The sequence below is a fragment of the Oncorhynchus gorbuscha genome, linkage group LG07 (assembly GCF_021184085.1).
Source record: "Oncorhynchus gorbuscha isolate QuinsamMale2020 ecotype Even-year linkage group LG07, OgorEven_v1.0, whole genome shotgun sequence".
In the NCBI taxonomy this organism is placed as follows: Eukaryota; Metazoa; Chordata; class Actinopteri; order Salmoniformes; family Salmonidae; genus Oncorhynchus; species Oncorhynchus gorbuscha.
Genome location: NC_060179.1, coordinates 19,341,351 through 19,362,547, shown reverse-complemented (window position 1 = coordinate 19,362,547; position 21,197 = coordinate 19,341,351). Strand labels below are relative to the sequence as shown.

At 43.5% G+C, this 21,197-nt stretch overlaps 1 protein-coding gene across 1 annotated transcript in view; it reads right to left on the bottom strand.

Moving 5' to 3' along the window:
• Positions 1 to 3,837: 3,837 nt before the first annotated feature.
• Positions 3,838 to 21,197, bottom strand: part of LOC124040486 (histone-lysine N-methyltransferase 2C-like) — a 108,570-nt gene continuing 91,210 nt past the window's right edge. Inside the window, 12 exon segments of the mRNA XM_046357703.1 lie at positions 3,838 to 5,436; positions 5,635 to 5,743; positions 5,866 to 5,939; positions 11,535 to 11,651; positions 11,880 to 12,060; positions 12,726 to 12,856; positions 14,783 to 14,919; positions 15,040 to 16,192; positions 18,149 to 18,247; positions 19,383 to 19,495; positions 20,030 to 20,060; positions 20,062 to 20,280. Coding sequence (XP_046213659.1) covers positions 5,344 to 5,436; positions 5,635 to 5,743; positions 5,866 to 5,939; positions 11,535 to 11,651; positions 11,880 to 12,060; positions 12,726 to 12,856; positions 14,783 to 14,919; positions 15,040 to 16,192; positions 18,149 to 18,247; positions 19,383 to 19,495; positions 20,030 to 20,060; positions 20,062 to 20,280 — 2,457 coding nt within the window. The 3' untranslated portion in view covers positions 3,838 to 5,343.

The window sequence follows — 21,197 nt, the reverse complement described above, 5'->3', positions numbered from 1 at the left end:
TCTCTTAAATATTTTGTTGCTGAGACCTGCTGCTGACTCAGGCAGTGAGGCAGGCTGTTGCTGAGTGAGTGGTGGGGAGGACCAGAGGAGTGTGTGTGTTGAGAGCACTGGAGTTATTGGCTGAGTCACATGATCAAGAGGAGAGCGAGCAGCATGTGCGCTCGTTGTGGCAACTTTTTACCATTTGTCATTATGGAAACACCTTTTTCCATAAAACATTAATGTGCTAGAACTGATGCAAATCAAGAAATAATGACACAAAGCCCTGGAAAAAGACTGGGCGCACTAGAGCACATGACATATATTCGCTCCGAGGTGGTTTAAACTGCATTCCAATGTTGACTGCTTAAAGACAACGGTATCAAGCTCAGTTCTTGGGTCTCCGGTGCTGCCCGGGTGGAAATTATGGAACTCCCTCACGTAGTTATTTTTATGGGGGAAAGTTCTCAATGAAATTGACAAGCATTATACATTTGCTTCTGTTGGAGTGCCTGGACATAGCCGTGGAATATTGGCCATATATCACAAACCCCAGAGGAGCCTTATTGCTATTATAAACTGGTTATGAACGTAATTATAACAGTAAAAATAAATGTTATGTCATACCCATGGTATTCAATCTGATATACCATGCCTTTCAGCCAATGAGAATTCAGGGCTCAAACCACCCAGTTTGAGCCCTGAAAGCCGTGGTATATCAGACCATATACCACGGGTAAGACAAAACATTGGTGGGTATATAGCGGCTCCGCGTTGCGTCTTGCATAAGAACAGCCCTTAGCCCTAGTATATTGGCCATATACCATACCCCCTTGTGCCTTATTGCTTAATCCCTGTCAAACGAGTTAAATTGATAAATTCTGGCAAGTTTAAGGGCAAATTATTTTCTTGCCACATACAAAATTTGTTCTAACATCATTACAATTTCCTATGATATTCCTTCCTAATTGGCTCAATAACATTATGAAAAAATGGTTTATTCTATAGATATGGCAACTGCTCTCTTGCTGAAAAAAGTGTTTTGAGAGGTCATTGGGCTAGAATTTTTTTCGTGACCTTTTTCTCCGCATCGTTTCTTTGTGGCTCAGGATGCAGGTGTCATTTGGTAAGCAAGCATGAAATGTGAATCGCTTTGCGAGTTAGCTTGGCTGAGCTTGAACGTAAATTTGCTGTGGCTGAGTCTGCCATAGCGCAGAACACTGAGGAATTTATGAATGAGCAGTCAGTAAAACGAAAACAGCATACAGCAATTTACTCTGCTTGGGCGAGAAAATTGTCAGAGTGGTGTCTGGAAGTAGCAAGCTAGCCAACTTTAGCCAGTTAGCTTGGGTGCCGTTGTGAGGTCAGAAGCTTCGGATCGACCCTACTCTTCGGCCGGAATGCCCAGATCGCACTCAAACACACCCCTTGTTAATGTGTATAACTGAGTGAGAGAGAGAGCCTACCTTTTCATTATTGTTTGATCAATAGGACTGTGAAGTTCCCAAATGTAACAGGACTCCCGTGGTATTTTAGTGCCTTCGGAAAGTATTCAGACCCCTTGACTTCTCCCACATTCTGTTACACTACAGCCTTAATCTAATCATCAACAATCTACACACACTACCCCAAAGCGAAAACGAGTTGACATTTTTGCAAATTTATTAAAAACAACCTTATTTGCATAAGTATTCAGACCCTTCGCTATGAGACTCGAAATTGAGCTCAGGTGCATTCTGTTTCTACAACTTAATTGTGGTAAATGAAATTGATTGCACAGGCACACACCTGTCTATATAAGGTCCCATAGTTGACTGTGCATGTAGGAATAAAAACCAAGCCGTGAGGTTGAAGGAATTGTACGTAGAGCTCCAAGACAGGATTGTGTCGAGGCACAGATCTGGGGAAGGGTACCCAAAAATGTCTGCAGCATTGAAGGTCCCCAAGAACACAGTGGCCTCCATTATTTTTTAAATGGAACCAGTTTGGAACCCCCAAGATTCTTCCTAGAGCTGGCCGCTCGGGCAAACGGGGGAGGAGGGCCTTGGTTTGAGTTACATTTTTACAGGTACAGTGCGCATTAATCAACGTTTAAGTAAAAGTGCCGGTTTTAGCCAGCCGGCTAATTTTCAACCGCAGTCTCAAGGCAGGTTATTAAAAACAATTACAATACAGACAATCGATAAGCAGTGAGCACACGCAGAGCAACATAGGACAAGCAAGACATAGCAAGGGAGGTGACCAAGAACCCAATGGTCACTTCCTCTGTGGAGATGGGAGACCCTTCCAGGAGGACAACCATCTCTGCAGCACTCTACTAATCAGGCCTTTATGGTAGTGACCAGACGGAAACCACTCCTCAGTAAAAGGCACACGACAGCCCTCTTGGAATTTGCCAAAAGGCACCTAAAGAATCTCAGACCATGAGAAACACGATTCTCTGGTATAATGAAACCAAGATTGAACTCTTTGGCCTGAATGGCAAGCGTCACATCTGGAGGAAACCTGGCAGCATCATGCTATAGGGATGTTTTTCTGCGGCAGGGACTGGGAGACTCAATGTCCTTGAGTGACCCAGCCTTGAACCCAAACAAACATCTCTGGAGAGACCTTAAAATAGCTGTGCAGCAACACTCCCCATCCAACCTGACAGAGCTTGAGAGGATCTGCTGAGAAGAATGGGAGAAACTCCACAAATGCATGTATGCCAAGCTTGTAGTGTCATACCCAAGAAGACTCCGCTGTAATCGCTGCTTCAACAAAGTACTGAGTAAAGGGTCTGAATACTTATGTAAATGTGATTTTAGAATAAGGCTGTAACATGAAAAAGACAAGGGGTCTGAATACTTTCCAAAGGCACTGTACGTATTTTATGGCTTTTGGCGAATGCATTCTAAAGTCACGCTGTTACTGCCTGTAAACACATTCCAGTTCAAAGTGAATTATGCCAGGCCCATGTGGCAAACGGCTTAATTGCATATAAGCCTACGGCGCACCTGTCTGCGGAGACTCTGGTCCTGGACAAGACAGATTGTTTTATTTGCTCTAGTGTCTAACTCTCTAAAAGCACAGCTGTTTCCCACTCTATATTGCTATAGAATTTTCACAAATGCCTTACTATACGTCATTCCCAAACTTTTATGAAAATGTAAAACAAAATAATCTTTCTGGGGGTGTATGCGAACAGATTTCATGTTACAAAGCTGTCAGTTCCACTTGAATTACTATGACATACAGTATTTAATTTAATTTTGTAAAATTTTCTTTGGCAGAAACTTTCTATTGTACAAATATTTATCACTGGAATTTTGTTTTAAGTTATGTATTTGTCATACTTCTTTGAAACTGTTGATAGGCTAGACCAGGGATCTCCAACCCTGGTCCTGGATAGCTACCCTCCTGTAGGTGTTTTGCACCAACCCCAGTTTTAACTAACCCGATTCCGCTCTACAACCAGCTAATTATTAGAATCAGGTATGCAAGATTAGGGTTGGAGAGCCTTGGGCTACACTGCATTAGCTCTACTGACCAAGAGATCGACATTGTGTGCAGTCTATGGAAATCATGTTGAATAGGGTAAGTGGAAATGCAGGGATAGTCTTTCATTTCCCAAAGAATATAGCAGTCTCGGATCACACTAGCCATCTGTCCTGCACTGTTCTAGTGAGCTATGATTTGTTTTTGTTTTCTTATCTAAATGTACGCTGAGTAATTATCTTGCAAATGAGACAACCAAATAAATGTTAATTGAAGTATAAACATGCCTCGTCTTATTTGCAATTGATTGACATTAAAGTTTGGTCCATTTCCTCCCACAGTAGAGAAGTGGCACGGAATTGAGATAAAGGAAATAGCCAATTTCAGATGTAAAATATTTTATTTTTTGTAAATGATCTGATTCCTCAACCCATCACTCTGTATACTTTAAAAAGCCTTCCATTTTTTCGTACATTTGATACTACTATACAGGACAAAGAAAAGACACATACTGTTAAGAGGTCTGAATATTGTACGAGGGGAAATTATGTACAATTTGAAAACATACATGCCATGTACTGTTTATACCGACTTTTGTGCACACAAATAACTTCATTTCATACTGGTCAGAAAAATGCTAGTACCAGATTGACTTTTGTGATTGAGTCAAGAAGTAAATCATACAATTTTTTTTCTCAACTAGCCAGCACGTTTCTTCTTCAAAAGAAATGTAAACACATTTTGTCAAAAGCATAATGGAGTCTCCTGCAAATGGTAAGTGAAAGACATTGTTTAAACATGTCTGTTAATTAACTGCATGAGGTAAATCAGACTACTGTGCGTATGCTACGGTTAAAGAAGCCAACCGATGGTGTGGGTGGTTTCCAACCTAAATTCAGTTCTCTAATTATACGTTCAAATCTGATTTAACTAAGGGTTACGATGTAACCGTCTCTGATTGGTGCTCTGTGCAATTCTTAGATTGCGCATGTCAATGCAAGTAAATTATTGTCAAATTAAAGAAACAGAAAACATTCTTCAAGTGGTCATAATTTTAGACAACGCAACTACATTCTAAATAAAACAAAAATACTTTTACACAATGATATCCTTCTTAAATACTTTTTTGTTGTTGAAAAAAACAACTAAAGAATCATCCAAACAGCCATGAAGCTTATTTAGCATTTGGCTGATTATTTACTTAATTTCATCTTTCCTTTTTTACAGATATTTACACATTGTATATAGTAACACGTTCTGATTAGACTGGGCTGCAGTTTGCCGGTGACTCTTTCTCCTCATTTAAAAAAATAACTTCATTTGATAATAAATACAAAAAAAATCTCTTATTTTACATAAATCAAAAACAAACTGACTCATGGAATCAAGTATTTAACTATTTTTTTTGTTTTTAGTGCAAGTTAATAATCCCTTAGCTTTGTCCCTAAGGAAGTCCTCTCTGTACATTCCTTGTTCAGTGGCGTCTACATTTCTGTAACTATATATGTGTATATATTTCTTAATCCGGAGGACCTGCCTCTCTAACTAAATAAGGCGGTGGCCAGCACAAAACTCTCCTGGTCAACTGGTGAATTCTACCCCAGCCCCAATCCCCAGCCCCAATCCCCAAACCCATTTCCCTCTCACGTTTTTAATATTAACAAAAATCCATCTCTACTCTTTTTTTTGCTGAGTGAAAGACTCAGCTCACTGCCTTTTATAAAAATAGTCTTTCTGCCTTTTGATTCCTCTAACAGTTCTGCGGTCAGTCTTTTCCCCCCGATTATTATTTTTTAAAGTAACAGCGTATCAACCAACAAGCCTTTAAGGAATGCACATGTGTGTAATTTTAAAGTGTCGTTGCCCATCTTTTGCCGCCACTCTGTTCTAGTTCATCCATTTCCGACAGTTAACTGCACCACAGTGGCAAGGGATCTTATGCTGGTCGTCCTCCAGGTCAAATTTGTAGTCGTAACACAGCTAAGAGGGAGAGAGAGAGATCCGTTCAATCCAGCTCTATCGACATGCAAAACTTTGATAAAGATATCTATGCTTGATATGACGAGACCATTGTTATTCATGTGTCAGCTTAATGTTTGAGGTAGATACAGTGCAATTCATTCCCAGTCTCTACTCCCAATATAAAGTCATATTGCTAATGAAAGGTACATATCTTACCTCCTCTCCTCTCTGGATATTACGGCAGGAGCTGATGACGATCTTAACACCTCTCTCCAAGCTCACAGCCTCAGTGATGCAGTTCGGGGCACAGGAGTGGTTGATATATCTGAGGATGATGAAGGGTAAACAACTTTTCTAAATGCTAGTGAAATGATGAGCTTGACTTCAGCATCGAAATGTAACATAAGTGGGGGTCAAATTATGTATTCGGAATGTAGAAACTCCTACCTTGCTGGTCCGCCTGTTATGGTGGCGTCGACGACATGCTCACTGTCCAGGCGGAACATGTAGACCCCACGGTTCTGCAGCACAGCAATAGAATCAAATATGTCAAATACAAAATTGCCATGCTTGTCTAGTAGATAGTGCCTTCAGAAAGTATTCATCCCCCTCGACTTGATACAGCCTAAATTCAAGATGGATTAAATGGACTCTCACTCATCTACACAACACCCCATAATGACAGTGAAACAAGGTCACCAAGAACACAGTGGCCTCCATTCTTACATGGAAGAAATTTGGAACCACCAAGACTCTTCCCAGAGCTGGCTGCCTGAGCAATCGGGGGAGAAGGGCCTTGGTCAGGGAGTTGACCAAGAGCCCGATGGTCACTCTGACAGAGTTTCTCTGTGGAGATGGGAGAACCTTCCAGAAGGACAGCACTGCCAAATCGGGCCTTTATGGTAGTGACCAGACAGAAGCCCAGTAAAAGGCACATGACAGCCCGCTTGGAGCTTGCCAAAAGGCACATAATGGATTCAGACCATGAAACCAAGATTGAACTCTTTGGCCTGAATGCCAAGTGTCATGTCTGGAGGAAACCTGACACCATCCCTATGGTGAAGCATGTTGGTGGCAGCATCATGTTGTGGGGATGTTTTTCAGCTGCAGGGACTGGGAGACTAGTCAGGATCGAGGCAAAGCTGAACGGAGCAAAGTACAGAGAGACCCTTGATGAAAACCTGCTCCAGAGCACTCAGGACCTCAGACCGGGCGAAGGTTCACCTTCCAACAGGACAACGACCCTAAGCACACAGACAAGACAACGCAGGAGTGGCTTCGGGACAAGTGTCTGAGTGGCCCAGCCAGAGCCTGGACTGGGACTTGAACCAGATCTAACATCTCTAGAGACACCTGAAAATAGCTGTGCTGCGACGCCCCCATAGGATCTGCAGAGAAGAATAGGCGATACTCCCTAAATAAAGGTGTGCCAAGCTTTTAGCATCAAACCTAAGACTTGAGGCTGTAATCACTGGCAAAGGTGCTTCAACAAAGTACTGAGTAAAAGGTCTGAATACTTTTAAAAATTACATTTACATAACACATTTCTAAACTTGTTTTTGCTTTACCGTGTCGATTGAGGGAGAAAAAAAACTAATCAATTTTAGAATTAGGCTAACGTAACAAAGTCAAGGGGTCTGAATGCACTAACTACAATGTTGTTGATCCATCCTCAGTGTTGTCATGACGTTGGCCTGGGGGTAGGTTTATGACAGTCATAAATACCACTTCCCCCCTTTTTCCTCTCTACCCTACTGATGTGAAATTTGAAAACCCCTTGGTTAACAGCGATTCTGGGGGGAAATAACTATTCTTGTAATCTGACCAATTGAACATATGCGGTGGTACTTAATGAATATGATGTCAGTTCGGTTGTCATCTGAGACATTCTCATCAATGATAAATGACAAACTCTACAGTGGGAAAGTCTGCACATTATTGGATTCACATGGAATTCTTGTTCAATTTAAATGTTTGAATATAAAATTATTGGTGAAGAGATCAAATGTAATTTTAGCTTCCAAATGAGAGATGGGTTTTCATAAGGTTAAGGCTCTGCTCAATCAGTGGCCCACCCCTGTGAAGGGACATGGGTTATAAATCTTTTCAAACACGCCCTCCTCTCCCTTCCTATATAAAGCCTTGACGAAAATGTAACCTCCGGTTCCAAGTACGTGAGGTCTGCAGCCTCAGCGTGAGCTTTGGTTGCGAATGGTATGAACTTTGAACTCTTATTCACTACAGAAGTGATAACTCCTAGCCGTTGAGTTAGCAACAGCAGCTGCAAAAGAGGGCTAGGAAAGAACAGACAGGATACTCTGTCTATCACACAACAACGTTACTTCAATGTATCCAATTGACCACCAGAGACATTCTTCAAAGGACTCTGTTTGGCAACACGGCCTTCCATCTACCACCAACCTACCGAAGCGCAGCTCAGAGTAAATATTTATTGCATTTTCCTTTTCCAAATGGGCGGTAATTTAGAATGCATAAGATACTGTATTTACGATAGCACAGCTTCTCCCTTTGTCCGTCAGTCTTCCTGCTCTTTCACTCAAACCCAGCAGCCCCTTTTCTTTTGAGTAACCACCTGTCATATCTGTTCCGCCCGCTAGGGATGTTTTCCTTCATGACGTAATTTGTAATCAAGGTATATGTAATTTTGTGTGATGAGTTAGGTATTTAGTAAATAAATAATTAAACCCAATTTTGTATTGCTGATTCAACTTGTTCGTGAAGACAACCAAGAATTGACAACTTTCAGATGAGACTGAATTAAGGTGACGATTAATATTGACTGCTATTGGTGTAAAATATTACTAGGTCTTTAAAAGTTTATTCGGAAGATAACAGCTCTATAATAATAATAATAATAATATATGCCATTTAGCAGACGCTTTTATCCAAAGCGACTTAGTCTATAAATATTATTTTGTGGTGCCCCGACTCTCTAGTTAATTACATTTACATGATTAGCTGAATCAGGTAATATTCATTACGGAGAAAGGATTTTATAGAATAGCATGTCATATCACTTAATCCGGCATAGGAGAACACTGTCGTGTCTTTGGCTATCACAGCCATTTAAACTCTGTTTTTAACTTCTTATGGCTTGGGGGCGCTATTTTCACATCCGGATGAGGTGTGCCCAAAGTAAACTATCTGCTACTCAGGCCCAGAAGCTAAGATATGCATATTATTAGTAGATTTGGATAATGTCTGTGAGTATAACAGAACTCATATGGCAGGTGAAAACCTGAGAAAAATCCAACCAGGAAGTGGGAGATCTGAGGTTTGTAGTTTTTCAAATGATTGCCTATCCAATATACAGTGTAAATGTGGTCCAATTGCACTTCCTAAGGCTTCCATTAGATGTCAACCATCTTTAGAATGTTGTTTCAGGCTTCTATTGTGAAGGGGGAGCGAATAAGAGCTGTTTGAATCAGGGGTCTAGCAGAAAGCCTCAAGTTTAGTGAGCATGAGCTCTGTTCCTTTTAATTTCTAAAGACAAAGGAATTGTTCGGTTGAAACATTAAAGATTTATGATAACATCCTAAAGATGGATTCTATAAATTGTTTGACATGTTTCTACGAACTGTAATATAACCTTTTTGACTTTTCGTCTGGACTTAGTGCTCGAGCCTTGTGCATTTGGATTACTGGACTAAACGTGCAAACAAAAAGGAGGTATTTGGACATAAATTATGGACTTTATCAAGCAAAACTAACATTTATTGTGGAACTGGGATTCCTGGGAGTGTATTCCGATGAAGATCAAAGGTACCGTAATTGCTGGACTATTAAGCGCACCTGAATATAAACCGCACCCACTGAATTATTAAAAAATATGTATTTTGTACATAAATAAGCCGCAGGTGCCTACCGGTACATTGAAACAAATGAACTTTACACAGCCTTTAAACGAAACACGGCTTGTAAACAAAAATAAATGGGCTTTAACGAAACACGGCTTATAACAAAAATTAAACCGTAGCCTACCAAGAAAGTCATTGGTCACCATCTTCCTCCTCCTGTGCACTGAAACCACTGAAGTCATCTCCTTCGGTGTCGGAGTTGAATAGCCTCAGAATTGCTTCATCCGATGTTGGATCGTTTTCATTGTCGCTCGTCACTTTCATCCGTCCTTCTGTAGCTCAGTTGGTAGAGCATGGCGCTTGTAACGCCAGGGTAGTGGGTTCGATTCCCGGGACCACCCATACGTAGAATGTATGCACACATGACTAAGTCGCTTTGGATAAAAGCGTCTGCTAAATGGCATTTATTATTATTATATTATATATAAATACCCCGCTGAGCTCATGCTGCCCCTTCAACACGCAGCAGTCCAGCCTTTCGAAACCCGTTGATGATAGTGGATTTTTTTAACAATGCTCCACGCTGACAGGACCCACTGGCAGACTTGACCATAAGTTGCTCTTCGCATGTTTTAGTGAAGGATTTCTCCCCACTTGTCATCCAAGCCTCCCACTGAACAAGGAGCGCCACCTTAAATGCACGATTTACACTGATGTCAAGTGGCTGCAAATACTTTGGGCCATCTGTTTTTCTTCCCTCTGAAAGCTTTTGTTGTCTTTTTGCACTGAGTCAGTTCCTCACGCAGCTGTTTCCAACGTCTTATCATCGACTCATTAAGGCCAAGCTCCCGTGCAGCAGCTCTATTTCCATTTCCAACAGCCAGATTGATCACCTTCAACTTGAAAGCTGCATCATATGCATTTCTCAGTGTCTTTGCCATGATGAGGGTGACAAAATTACTACCGTAATCAGAATGAGGGGAAGTTTAAGTGCACTCAATTTATGTTACATCATGTGACGGTGCTTAGTTTTTTGGCGGCATGAATCTTGTGAAAGTGGGAAAAATTCATAAATTAGCCGCGTCATTGTACAAACCGCGAGGTTCAAAGCGTGGGAATAAAGTAGCGGCTTATACTCCACATGGCAGGTATGATGGCTGAGCGCTGTACTCAGATTATCGCATGGTGTGCTTTTGCGAAATCTGACACAGCGGTTGCATTATATCTTTAATTCTATGCATAACACTTGTATCTTTCATCAACGTTTATGATGAGTATGCCAGTGGCTCTCTGCAAAATCACCGGATGTTTTGGAGGCAGAACATAACGCGCCAATGTAAACTCAGATTTTGGGATATAAATATGAACAAAACAAACATGTATTGTGTAACATGAAGTCCTATGAGTGCCATCCGATGAAGATCATCAACGGGTAGTGATTAATTTTCTCTATTTCTGCTTTTTGTGACTCCTCTCTTTGGCTGGAAAATGGCTGTTTTTTGTGCCTCGGTGCTGACCTAACAATCGCATGGTATGCTTTCGTCGTAAAGCCTTTTTGAAATCAGACACTGTGGTGGGATTAACAACAAGTTTATCTTTAAAATGGTGTATAATACTTGTATGTTTGAGGAATTTCAATTATGAGATTTCTGTTTTGAATTTGGCGCGCTGCACTTTTGACACTGGCTGTTGTCAAATCGATCCCGTTAACGGGATTTCAGCAATGAGAAGTTACGTCTCCATTGGCCTCATGGTGAAATCCCTGAGGGGTCAACTGAGTTAAAGACACCTGTATCTTCGTAGTGACTGGGTGTATTAATACACCATTCAATGTCTGCTTTTGTAAATATTTTTTTTTATCTACCCATAGGTGCCCTTTGCGAGGCATTGGAAAACCTCCCTGGTCTTTGTGGTTGAATCTGTGTTTGAAATTCACAACTCGACTGAGGGACAGTACAGAGATGAGGCAGTCACTCAAATCATGTTAAATACTTATTGCACACAGTAAGTCCATGTAACTTATTGACTCAAAACATTTCAGCTTTTCATTTGTAAACAATTCCACTGACATTATGGGGTTTGTGTGTAGGCCAGTGACAAAAATACCAACATTTTTAAATTCAGGCTGTAATGAAAATACTTGTTGGAGGCACTGTTTTTAGACACCACTTCAAATTAGTGGACTCGGCTATGTCAGCCACACCCGTTGCTTAAAGGTGTATACATTCGAGCACACAGCAAGATGGCCTTACATGTAGGTAATCTAGTCTTGTGGTAAAAATGACTATCTAAACTCACCTGGGATTCATACATCTTCTCCATCCGGTTGGCGACCTCGTTGCGAATGAGGGTGCCGATGTACTCAATCACCATGGTGTGGGACTCAATGTCCCTGGCGGCGTACAGACCCAACCCCTGCCAGAGGTCAGACACAGTGCGGGTCAACACCAAACAACTTAACTCGACTTAGAACGCAAACAACCACTATGAATGCTGCCATATCAGTCATAACCCAAATCAATGTACATCAAAACAAAATAGCTTATGACACGTTTCTAATAAGTTAGAGAAGTATATTGAATCTGCATCAGTGATGTGTAGAGACCGCATGTAGCCCTAGCACAGAGTGGCAAAGGTGCCCACCTGAATGTGGGAGCGCGCCAGGTACACATTGCTCTTCCACTCTGCCTTCATGCGTCGGTACTGGAAGGGGACAGATGCAAACTGCTTGGGGGTCACCTCTTCTGGTGCTTCCACCACACCCACACTGCCAACCATCTGCATGGACTTAGAGGAGCTGCCGGTGCTGGACAAAGTGTGAGATCTACAAAAAGAGGAGAGGCCAAAACACACAAGACACCCTGAAGCATTTCCACAACAGGAAGTTAGAATTACAGTACTACTTTTGTAGAGTTGGACTGTGTATGGGGGGCTTCCTGAACCCAGATTATGCCCACTCCTAACTGGCATTGTTAATGGAGACAGTCCATTTAAAGGTACAGGAATAGGCTTAATTTGGGCCTCCGGGAAAGCGGCCGTAAGAGTTAGTTATTGGGTGGAGAGGCAGCTATTGTGTGGCTAAGAGCAGAACCCTTTCTAGCAGGGATACCAACATCTAGCTTTATAAGAAAGTAGAATAACATAAAACAGAATTATGGGTTAATATAGCACTAAAACAGTGACACGTACAAGATTGACTGAAAATGGACGTGACAATGAAGGATGACGACTTCACAAGAAAAGAGTGGAGGAAAGCGGTTGTTTATGTTACATTGATTTAAATCAAAGGAACCTCATGACTCTTTTCCTACAACTAAGAATCTGTGAAATGACGTAAAAAAAACATGCAAAAAGAGGATACTGAAGAAGAGAGACAACGCCTTGTTGTGGATGGAACAAAGACAACGTTTTCCAGAGATTAATGCAGTGGCCGAAACAAACATGGCAGGAACTTAATTGTAAAATCATACAGAATACCTTAACACCAACCTCTTGACATGCGTGCAGGTCTTTGGTTCCGAGCGGGCACTGCCAGTTGGGTTGATGGCCAAGGGGAGATCCATCAGAGGGTTCCGTCCAAAACGGAAAGTGTAACTTTCACAGGCCTCCACTCCAGGGAGCTGGGAGATGCAGGCGCGCACACAGAGAATGAAAAATATATATTTTGTAACATTTAAGTGGTTTGAGGGTTTATAATGACCAAACGTTTTAAACTTAATTTAAACACTCAATAGTACATTCCAGGTTTCCATTATGATGCGTAAGTGGATATATTGAACTGTTTTTCCCAACAGGTAATTTTTTAAAAGAAATGTCTTACACCACTTAACCTTCAATTGAAAAAGTGCTTTCATAATCAACTGAAAAGCCAGATTCTAAAATAGTGTCTGATGGAGAACCTCCTGTGCCTGTGAAAAGCCTTTTCCCTCAAAGCACTTAATGGAGTTGAAGCTATTTTGTATTGGTGCTTTTAACGAAAATGTTTCTATTTGCCCAAACCAATGGCAGAGGAGAAGAAAATTCAAAAGTCAAACCCAAACTGGGTTAGCTACAGTGCATTCGGAAATGATTCAGGCCTGTTCCCTTTTTCCAAATTGTTACATTACAGCCTTATTCTAAAATGGATTAAATACATGTTTTCCCTCAATCTACACACAATACTCCATAAATACAAATCTCGAAAACAGGTTTTTAGAAATGTTTGCAAATTGATTAAAAATATGAAACACCTTATTTACATAAGTATTCAGACCCTTTGCTATGAGACTCGAAATTGAGCTCAGGTGCATCCTGTTTCCATTGATCATCCTTGATGTTTCTACAACTTAATTGTGATAAAATCAATTGATTGGACATGATTTGGAAAGGCACACACCTGTCTATATAAGGTCCCACATTTGACAGTGCATGTCAGAGCAAAAACTAAGCCATGAGGTCGAAGGAATTGTCCATAGAGCGCCGAGACAGGATTGTGTCGAGGCACGTATCTGGGTAAGGGTACCAAAACATTTCTGCAGCATTGAAGGTCCCCAAGAACACAGTGGTCTCCATCATTCTTAACTGGAAGAAGTTTGGAACCACAAACTTTTCTTAGAGCTGGCCGCCCAGCCAAACTGAGCAATCGAGGGAGAAAGCCCTTGGTCAGGGGTGACCAAGAACCGGATGGTCGCTCCATAGTTCCTCTGTGGAGATGGGAGAACCTTCCAGAAGGACAACCATCTCTGCTCGACTCCACCAATCAGGCTTTTATGGTAGTGGCCAGACAGAAGCCACTCCTCAGTAAAAGGCACATGACAGCCCGGTTGGAGCTTGCCAAAAGGCACCTAAAGGACTCTCAGACCATGAGAAACAAGATTCTCTGGTCTGATGAACCCAAGATTGAACTCTCTAGCCCAAATGCCAAGTGACCTGTCTGGAGGAAACCTGGCACCATCCCTACTGTGAAGCAAGTTGGTGGTAGCATCATGCTTTGGGGATGTTTTTCAGTGGCAGGGACTCGGCGACTAGTCAGGATCGAGGGAAATATTAACGGAGCAAAGTACAGAGAGATTCTTGAAGAAAATCTGCTCACCTTCCAACAGGATAATGACCCTAAGCACACAGCCAAGACAACGCAGGAGTGGTTTCGGGACAAGTCTCTGAATGTCCTTGAGTGGTCCGACCAGAGCCCGGACTTGAACCCGATCGAACATGTCTGGAGAGACCTGAAAATAGCTGTGCAGCGACGCTCCCCATCCTGTTTGAGAGGATCTGCAGAGAAGAATGGGAGAAACTCCCCAAATACAGGTGTGCCAAGCTTGTAGCGTCATACCCAAGAAGACTCGAGGCTGTAATCGCTGCCAAAAGTGCTTCAAAGTAAGTAAAGGGTCTGATTTGTTACATTTTTTATTATGGGGTATCGTGTTTAGATTTTCAGGGGGAAAAATGATTGAGTCAATTTGTGAATAAGTCTAAAGTAACAAAATGTGTAAAGTCAAGGGGATTGAATACTTCCCGAATGCACCCACCTAAAACGTTCTACTCTCTCTTGCCATCTCTGCTCTTACCGATTCCACGATCCTGGTGACGGCAGTGACAGTGAATCCAAACAGGTCCTCTCCCTTCAGGTAGACAGGGAACAGTTTCAGAGTTCCAGACTCGTTACGCCGCTCAGCCACAGGCTCCAGAATCTTGTCCCAGACAGCTACAACACAACAAACGGGATATTTAGGGGTGAGGTCAATAAGGTCATGTTCACTAGCTGGACATTAAAACTGACTAACAGAGGGACTAAATGGACATTTTCTGTTGCAACCCCCCTTACCTTTGGGTGAGGCGCCGGTGAGCACCAGGTCATCGTAGCCCTGTTCCATCACCCGCACCACAAACTCCGGCCGGCCCTCGTTCTCCTCCACCATGCACAGGTAGCGGCAGCGGCGGTTGCCGTGACGAGTGCTCCAGTAGATGCGGCTGGCCCGGTAGCCCACGGGGAAGATGGCGTTGGCCGAGTGGAAGGCGGCCATCTGCTGGGGAAGCAGCTGACCCACAGTGTGGAACACCAGGCTGCCCACACGGAACGTGTGCCGGTGCTCGCCACGCTGCATGATGCTGGCCATCTGCCGCGCCTCATCACGCTGCACGTAGACACGGCGGAACACTGCGAAGCAGCGCAGCTCGTGGTTAGTGGCGGGTGCCACGGCCCTGTCGCTGCCGATGCCCCGGGGCCGGTGCAGGTGGCACAGCATGGTCTTGTCCTTGAAGAAGGTGCACTGGGCCTTGAGGGCGCATGTGAAGTGGTAGGCATTGGCGCAGCGCAACCGGTGGCAGCGGCTGGTGGCGCCCGTCTGCTGGCAGTAGGCACAGCGCACCGCCATGCCCCGCCGTAATGCCAGCTCCACGTTGATAAGGGCGCCTGCCTGCGTCTCATATACCTCCGATGACCACAGTGCGCAGTTAAGGTGCACCCACAAGTCTAGGTCCAGGTTGAGGAGCCGGGCGGGCCCGTCCGTCACACCGTCGCCCTCCTCGTGGCAGAAGCAGCAACGTCGAAGGTCGCGGGGAAGGGGATCAGGACGCAGAGAGGCTCCCAGCTTCCTCAGCAGCTTATCCATCTCGTCCTCACCGGGCAGAGAGGAAAGCAGGGTTCTCCTAGTGGGAACCACAATGTGTACACTCCACTTGCGCCAACGCAGGCCCTTCCAGCGCTTGTGGTGGTGCGGCGACATATCACCTCCCCTGCTGGCTGAGTGGACCGCCCTGGGCCTTTGCTTGAACTTGACCGTCACCTTGAGAGTGTCCGGCTTGGGTTTCTCAGAGGGGAAGGAGATGGGATGGGGACTGGAGGGGGGCGACTGTTTGGGCTGCAGCTGGGCCAGGCAGTGGACGTCCAGTGTGGACATGTTGTTACTATACTGGTGGAGCACCTTGGACGGGCTCTCTTTGACCGACGACTCAGGCAAGAGAGGAGACATGTTTGGCTGCGAAAGAGAGTTTACTCAGGGATACAATGCAAATTCCTCTCAGCAATGGCATCTTTGGTCATTGTTAGACCATGTTAAAATATTTTGACTGCGCTTAAATGAACACACAAATCCACTCATTCTCCATGCAATCCAAACCATTATAAGAATACCAACGTTCATACACATTTTGACAGCTGGAATATTTTTTTAGGGACACACTTCTCCATGACTTTGGCGACGTCGCTTTGTACGTATAAATATGTGAGGCTCTCTGGGAGGCTGCTCTCTGATTACATGTACCATCTCCTGTCGTTGAGCAAGGTACTTAACCCCCCTACAGTTAGGCAACTGTATCAAACACGTAGTCAACCCTCAGTCTGGAGAGCTACTGCGTGTGTAGGCTTTTGATAAAGCCCAGCTTAAACACATCAGAACCCGTTTATCAAGGTCCGGTTGAGCAGGTCATTTCTAAAATGTGTTTTGTTGGAGGGGAATAAAAGCCTGCACACCCATTAGGCTCTCCTGGAGAATGGTTAACCACCCTTGATGTATAACATTTCACGGCTTTTGAAATAATTTGCTCATTCAATATATCAAAGATCAAATGGCTATGGTAGGCCATTTTCTAAAATAAATGCTTCTAGTTTAGTCATGTTTACTTTGCAGGCTGACTAGCATCTATCGAATTGCAATGTCCCATACATCCAAATCAACAGTGAAGTGAATCATTCTTTCTAAAATAATCATGAAACATTATGGCCTTATTTGCAAGTGACGGTGGGACATTTTTGGGGACATGACAAACATTATATGCTAATAATAGCTAAACACTTAAGACTCTTATGGGTTAAGCCGGGGAGCTAAGCTATATGTAATTGTTTTAGGAAGGTTAATTTTGCTATTTTATTTAGAATTTTAAGACCTCTTGAAGTTAAAAAATAATATGATAAAATACATTTTGGCCTTATTGCTATTAACCCATACAAACGAATGGAACAACAGATAGTCTGAAGGAAATTTGTTCTGAACTGTCTGTCCTATATATCTGAGAGATCAGTCAACAAATATAGATTTTTATTATGCTAATTCGATTTTTGCGGGGGGGCGCGGGCATCGACAATATGTTTCGAATTGGCTACCTAGTTTTAGAGGCTAGGCCTACATGCTGTTGCAATGCCGACTGTCTTGCTCTACTTGAGCAATGGCACAATCGTCTTGCAAAAATACAGGTGATGCTCACAAACACAGACGCACTAAAGTGTCATTCTGAACCTGTCCATTTTTATTCCTTTGATAAAATGTGCCAGAATGGGGCCTCCCGGGTGGCGCAGTCGTCTAGGGCACTGCATCGCAGTGCTAGCTGTGCCACCAGGGGCTCTGTCGCAGCCGGCCGCGACCGGGAGGTCCGTGGGGCGACGCACAATTTGACTAGCGTTGTCCGGGTTAGGGAGGGTTTGGCCGGTAGGGATATCCTTGTCTCATCACGCACTAGCGACTCCTGTGGCGGGCCGGGTGCAGTGCACGCTAACCAGGTCGCCAGGTGGACGGTGTTTCCTCCGACACATTGGTGCAGCTGGCTTCCGGGTTGGTTGCGTGCTGTGTTAAGAAGCAGTGCGGCTTGGTTGGGTTGTGTATCGGAGGACGCATGGCTTTCGACCTTCGTCTCTCCCGAGCCCGTATAAGAGTTGTAGCGATGAGACAAAATAGTAACTACTAACAATTGGATACCACGAAATTGGGGAGAAAAGGGGGTAATATTTTTTTTTTTTATGTGCCAGAATAAATTACATTAACGAGTTCCCCCCAAAATATGAAGATTTTTTTTTTCTTCCCAGACCTGGAAAATGCCGTTAAAAAATTGCGTTTTTCTTGAACAGTACAAATGTTCTCCATACCATACTAGTATCAGTGAGGTTCCATCAAAAAGCTAAGAGGGCAAAAGATAAGTGTTGAGTACAGTTAGATACACACCTTACTGTCCATGGCTTTGGATTGTGTGGCAGTGGCGTGGAGGACGAAACAGTTATGGCTACAGAAGACCATGCTGCTCCCCGCATGGTTCGGTCTCTCCTGTGGAAAACAGATACAAGTCAGCACCATGGACATTAGGCACAAAAAGGAAAAAAAGTCTCAGTGAAACGGGCAGGTATTAACAACCTGTGCAATTAGAAACATTAATTATTGTTTTCCGTTGCAAAACGTTTTGCCTTAATGAACATGGCCCAGGTCACAGACAAGGCCACTCTGTCTGAACATGCATGAGACACACAGTCCGGCACTGTCCAGAAACAACTACCCCATATGTACTCCTGAAAGTGATCCTCAAGATATCCTACATATGGGAACCTATTGATCAAAAAGCCTGCTGTGCCACAGCCATTGTGTTGACGCCATAAAGAGTCGGGACATTTGCATAGTGTGTGTGGGCTGGCAGGAAGAGGAGAAAGACATCAAAGGTAACTCCTGATTTAAACAGCCTTGCATTTACATACTCCACCTGCTTGCTCATCTCGGGCCATCTCGACTCCTCCCGTGGTAAATAAGGAAGTGTGTCGTGGCAGTGGTCCCTCGGGGGTTAGGCAGTTAACCTGGTAATTGTTCTGGGGCGGATCGTTACTTCCCCAAAGGGAACGGGTATTAGCATAATAAGGCAACCGTTTTCTACGTACCCCCCAAGGGAGGACTTGAGGCAGGTCGCATCCTTTGAAGTCCTCAAAGTATACTTTAACCTCAAGCTCTTGAGCTCTTTATATGGATGGTAAATGATGACATGAATTTTAATAACGCAAAAAAATAAAAACTGTCAATCCCAAAGAGGGGTTGATAAATTCATAAAAGCAGGCCTTAGCTTTACTTTTTTGGCTCAGATAAATCTCATTCCTCAGCAACCAAACTGATACTGAAAGAATTACTTTCGGGCTTATATAATTCAAATTACTAAATGTGTTCATATTAACTAACAATACTTTTGGGGCTCCCGAATGTGGCAGCAGTCTAAGGCACTGCATCTCAGTGCGAGAGGCGTCACTACAGACCTTGGTTCGAATCCAGGCTGCATCACAACCGGCCATGATTGGGAGTCCCATAGGGCGGCCCAGCATCGTTAGGGCTTGGCCACCATTGTAAATAAGAATTTGTTCTTAACTGACTTGCCTAGTAAAAAAAATATTTGCTTCAGTCGAGCAACAACTGATCTAGGGCTTACCCGTTTGCTGCAGGGTAGGGCTTTGGTGGATTTGCGGACTCCGTTTCCCAGAACCAGCACCTTGCAGTTCCAGCACCACTGGGGTTTAGGTCCGTCTCCCCTGGCAGACGGACCTAAAACACAGACAACTCAAACTGACCAACAGTGCAGAACACTTAAATGTATTAACCAACAAAACATGCAATTTCAACCTCAATTTGTCAATCAAAACACCTGGGTGAAAGACAGGTGAACAAGAACAAAACAGACCGCTAGTACGATTGCATTTGGGTCATTTCACATGGCTTCTTCAAAATCAATTAAGACAACCATATTATACTTTGAAAGTCTGGAACCGAAGACATAACAGGTTCATCATCCCCAACCATTAGGGGATTTCATTAAAGTTCAAATCTCAGACATGATCAATAAAGGCTAGATAGGACTATCAGAGAGCTCTGGCTCACACACAGACTAGTGTTCCATGTCTAGCTCTTTGTTCAAAATATTTTCTAAAAAAAGTAATAGGAAAATAGGAAAGTAATAAGAAAATCAGTAAAAGAAAGTGCTTAAACTCCACCACAATTTAACTAGCTCTGTGGGCCAGAAACACCTATTTCTCCCATCACTATCAGTAGTTTAAAGTTACATTGCTGGTGTGTACTGACCAGCGCTGGTAGGTGGCTGCTGGCTAATTCCGGGATGAGTGGGCGGTCCGGGGGGTCTCAGGAACCTCATGGCGGGGGGGCTGCTGGGGGAACATGGCTGCGTGGTGGGAATCCACACCCTGGGTCTGAGGCACCTTGACTCCAGCCAGCAGGGCCAGGGAGCTACGCTCGGGGCCGCGGCTCACCTCGTAGCTAACAGGTATGTTCACACACAGCAGGTCGGCTACCGCAGCCACCATGCCAGGGATGTTCTATAGGTCGGGAAAGGGTCAGTGGGGTCAAATAAGTTCATAGCCAGTGGTGGTCAATACAAACAGCCTTATACGAGACAACCCGTTTTGTCTATCTTGCATATGGTCTGGCTTGGTTACCCAGTAGTTATTTAAATGTACAGTTGAAGTCGGAAGTTTACATACACCTTAGCCAAATACATTTAAATTCAATATTTCACAAATCCTGACATTTAATCCTAGTAAAAATTCCCTGTCTTAGGTCAGTTAGGATCACCACTTTATTTTAAGAATAATAGTAGAGTATTTATTTCATCACACTCCCAGTGGGTCAGAAGTTTACATAAACAATTTAAACGTAATGCTAATTGAGTGCAACTATGTTCAAACGTTTCCGGTAGTCTTCCACAAGCTTCCCACAATAACTTGGGTGAATTTTGGCCCATTCCTCCTGACAGAGCTGGTGTAAATGAGTCAGGTTTGTAGGCCTCCTTGCTCGCACACACTTTTTCAGTTCTGCCCACAAATTTTCTATGGGATTGAGGTCAGGGCTTTGTGATGGCCACTCCAATACCTTGATTTTGTTGTCCTTAAGCCATTTTGCCACAACTTTGGAAGCATGCTTGGGGTCATTGTCCATTTGGAAGACCCATTTGCGACCAAGCTTCAACTTCCTGACTCATGTCTTGAGATATTACTTCAATATATCCACAATTGTCCCTCTCATGATGGCATCTATTTTGTTAGGTGCACCAGTCCCTCCTGCAGCAAAGCACCCCCACAACATGATGCTGCCACCCCAGTGCTTCACAGTTGGGATGGTGTTCTTCGGCTTGCACACCTACCCCTTTTTCCTCCAAACATAATGATGGTCATTATGGCCAAACAGTTCTAGTTTTATTTCATCAGACCAGAGGACATTTCTCCAAATCTTTGTC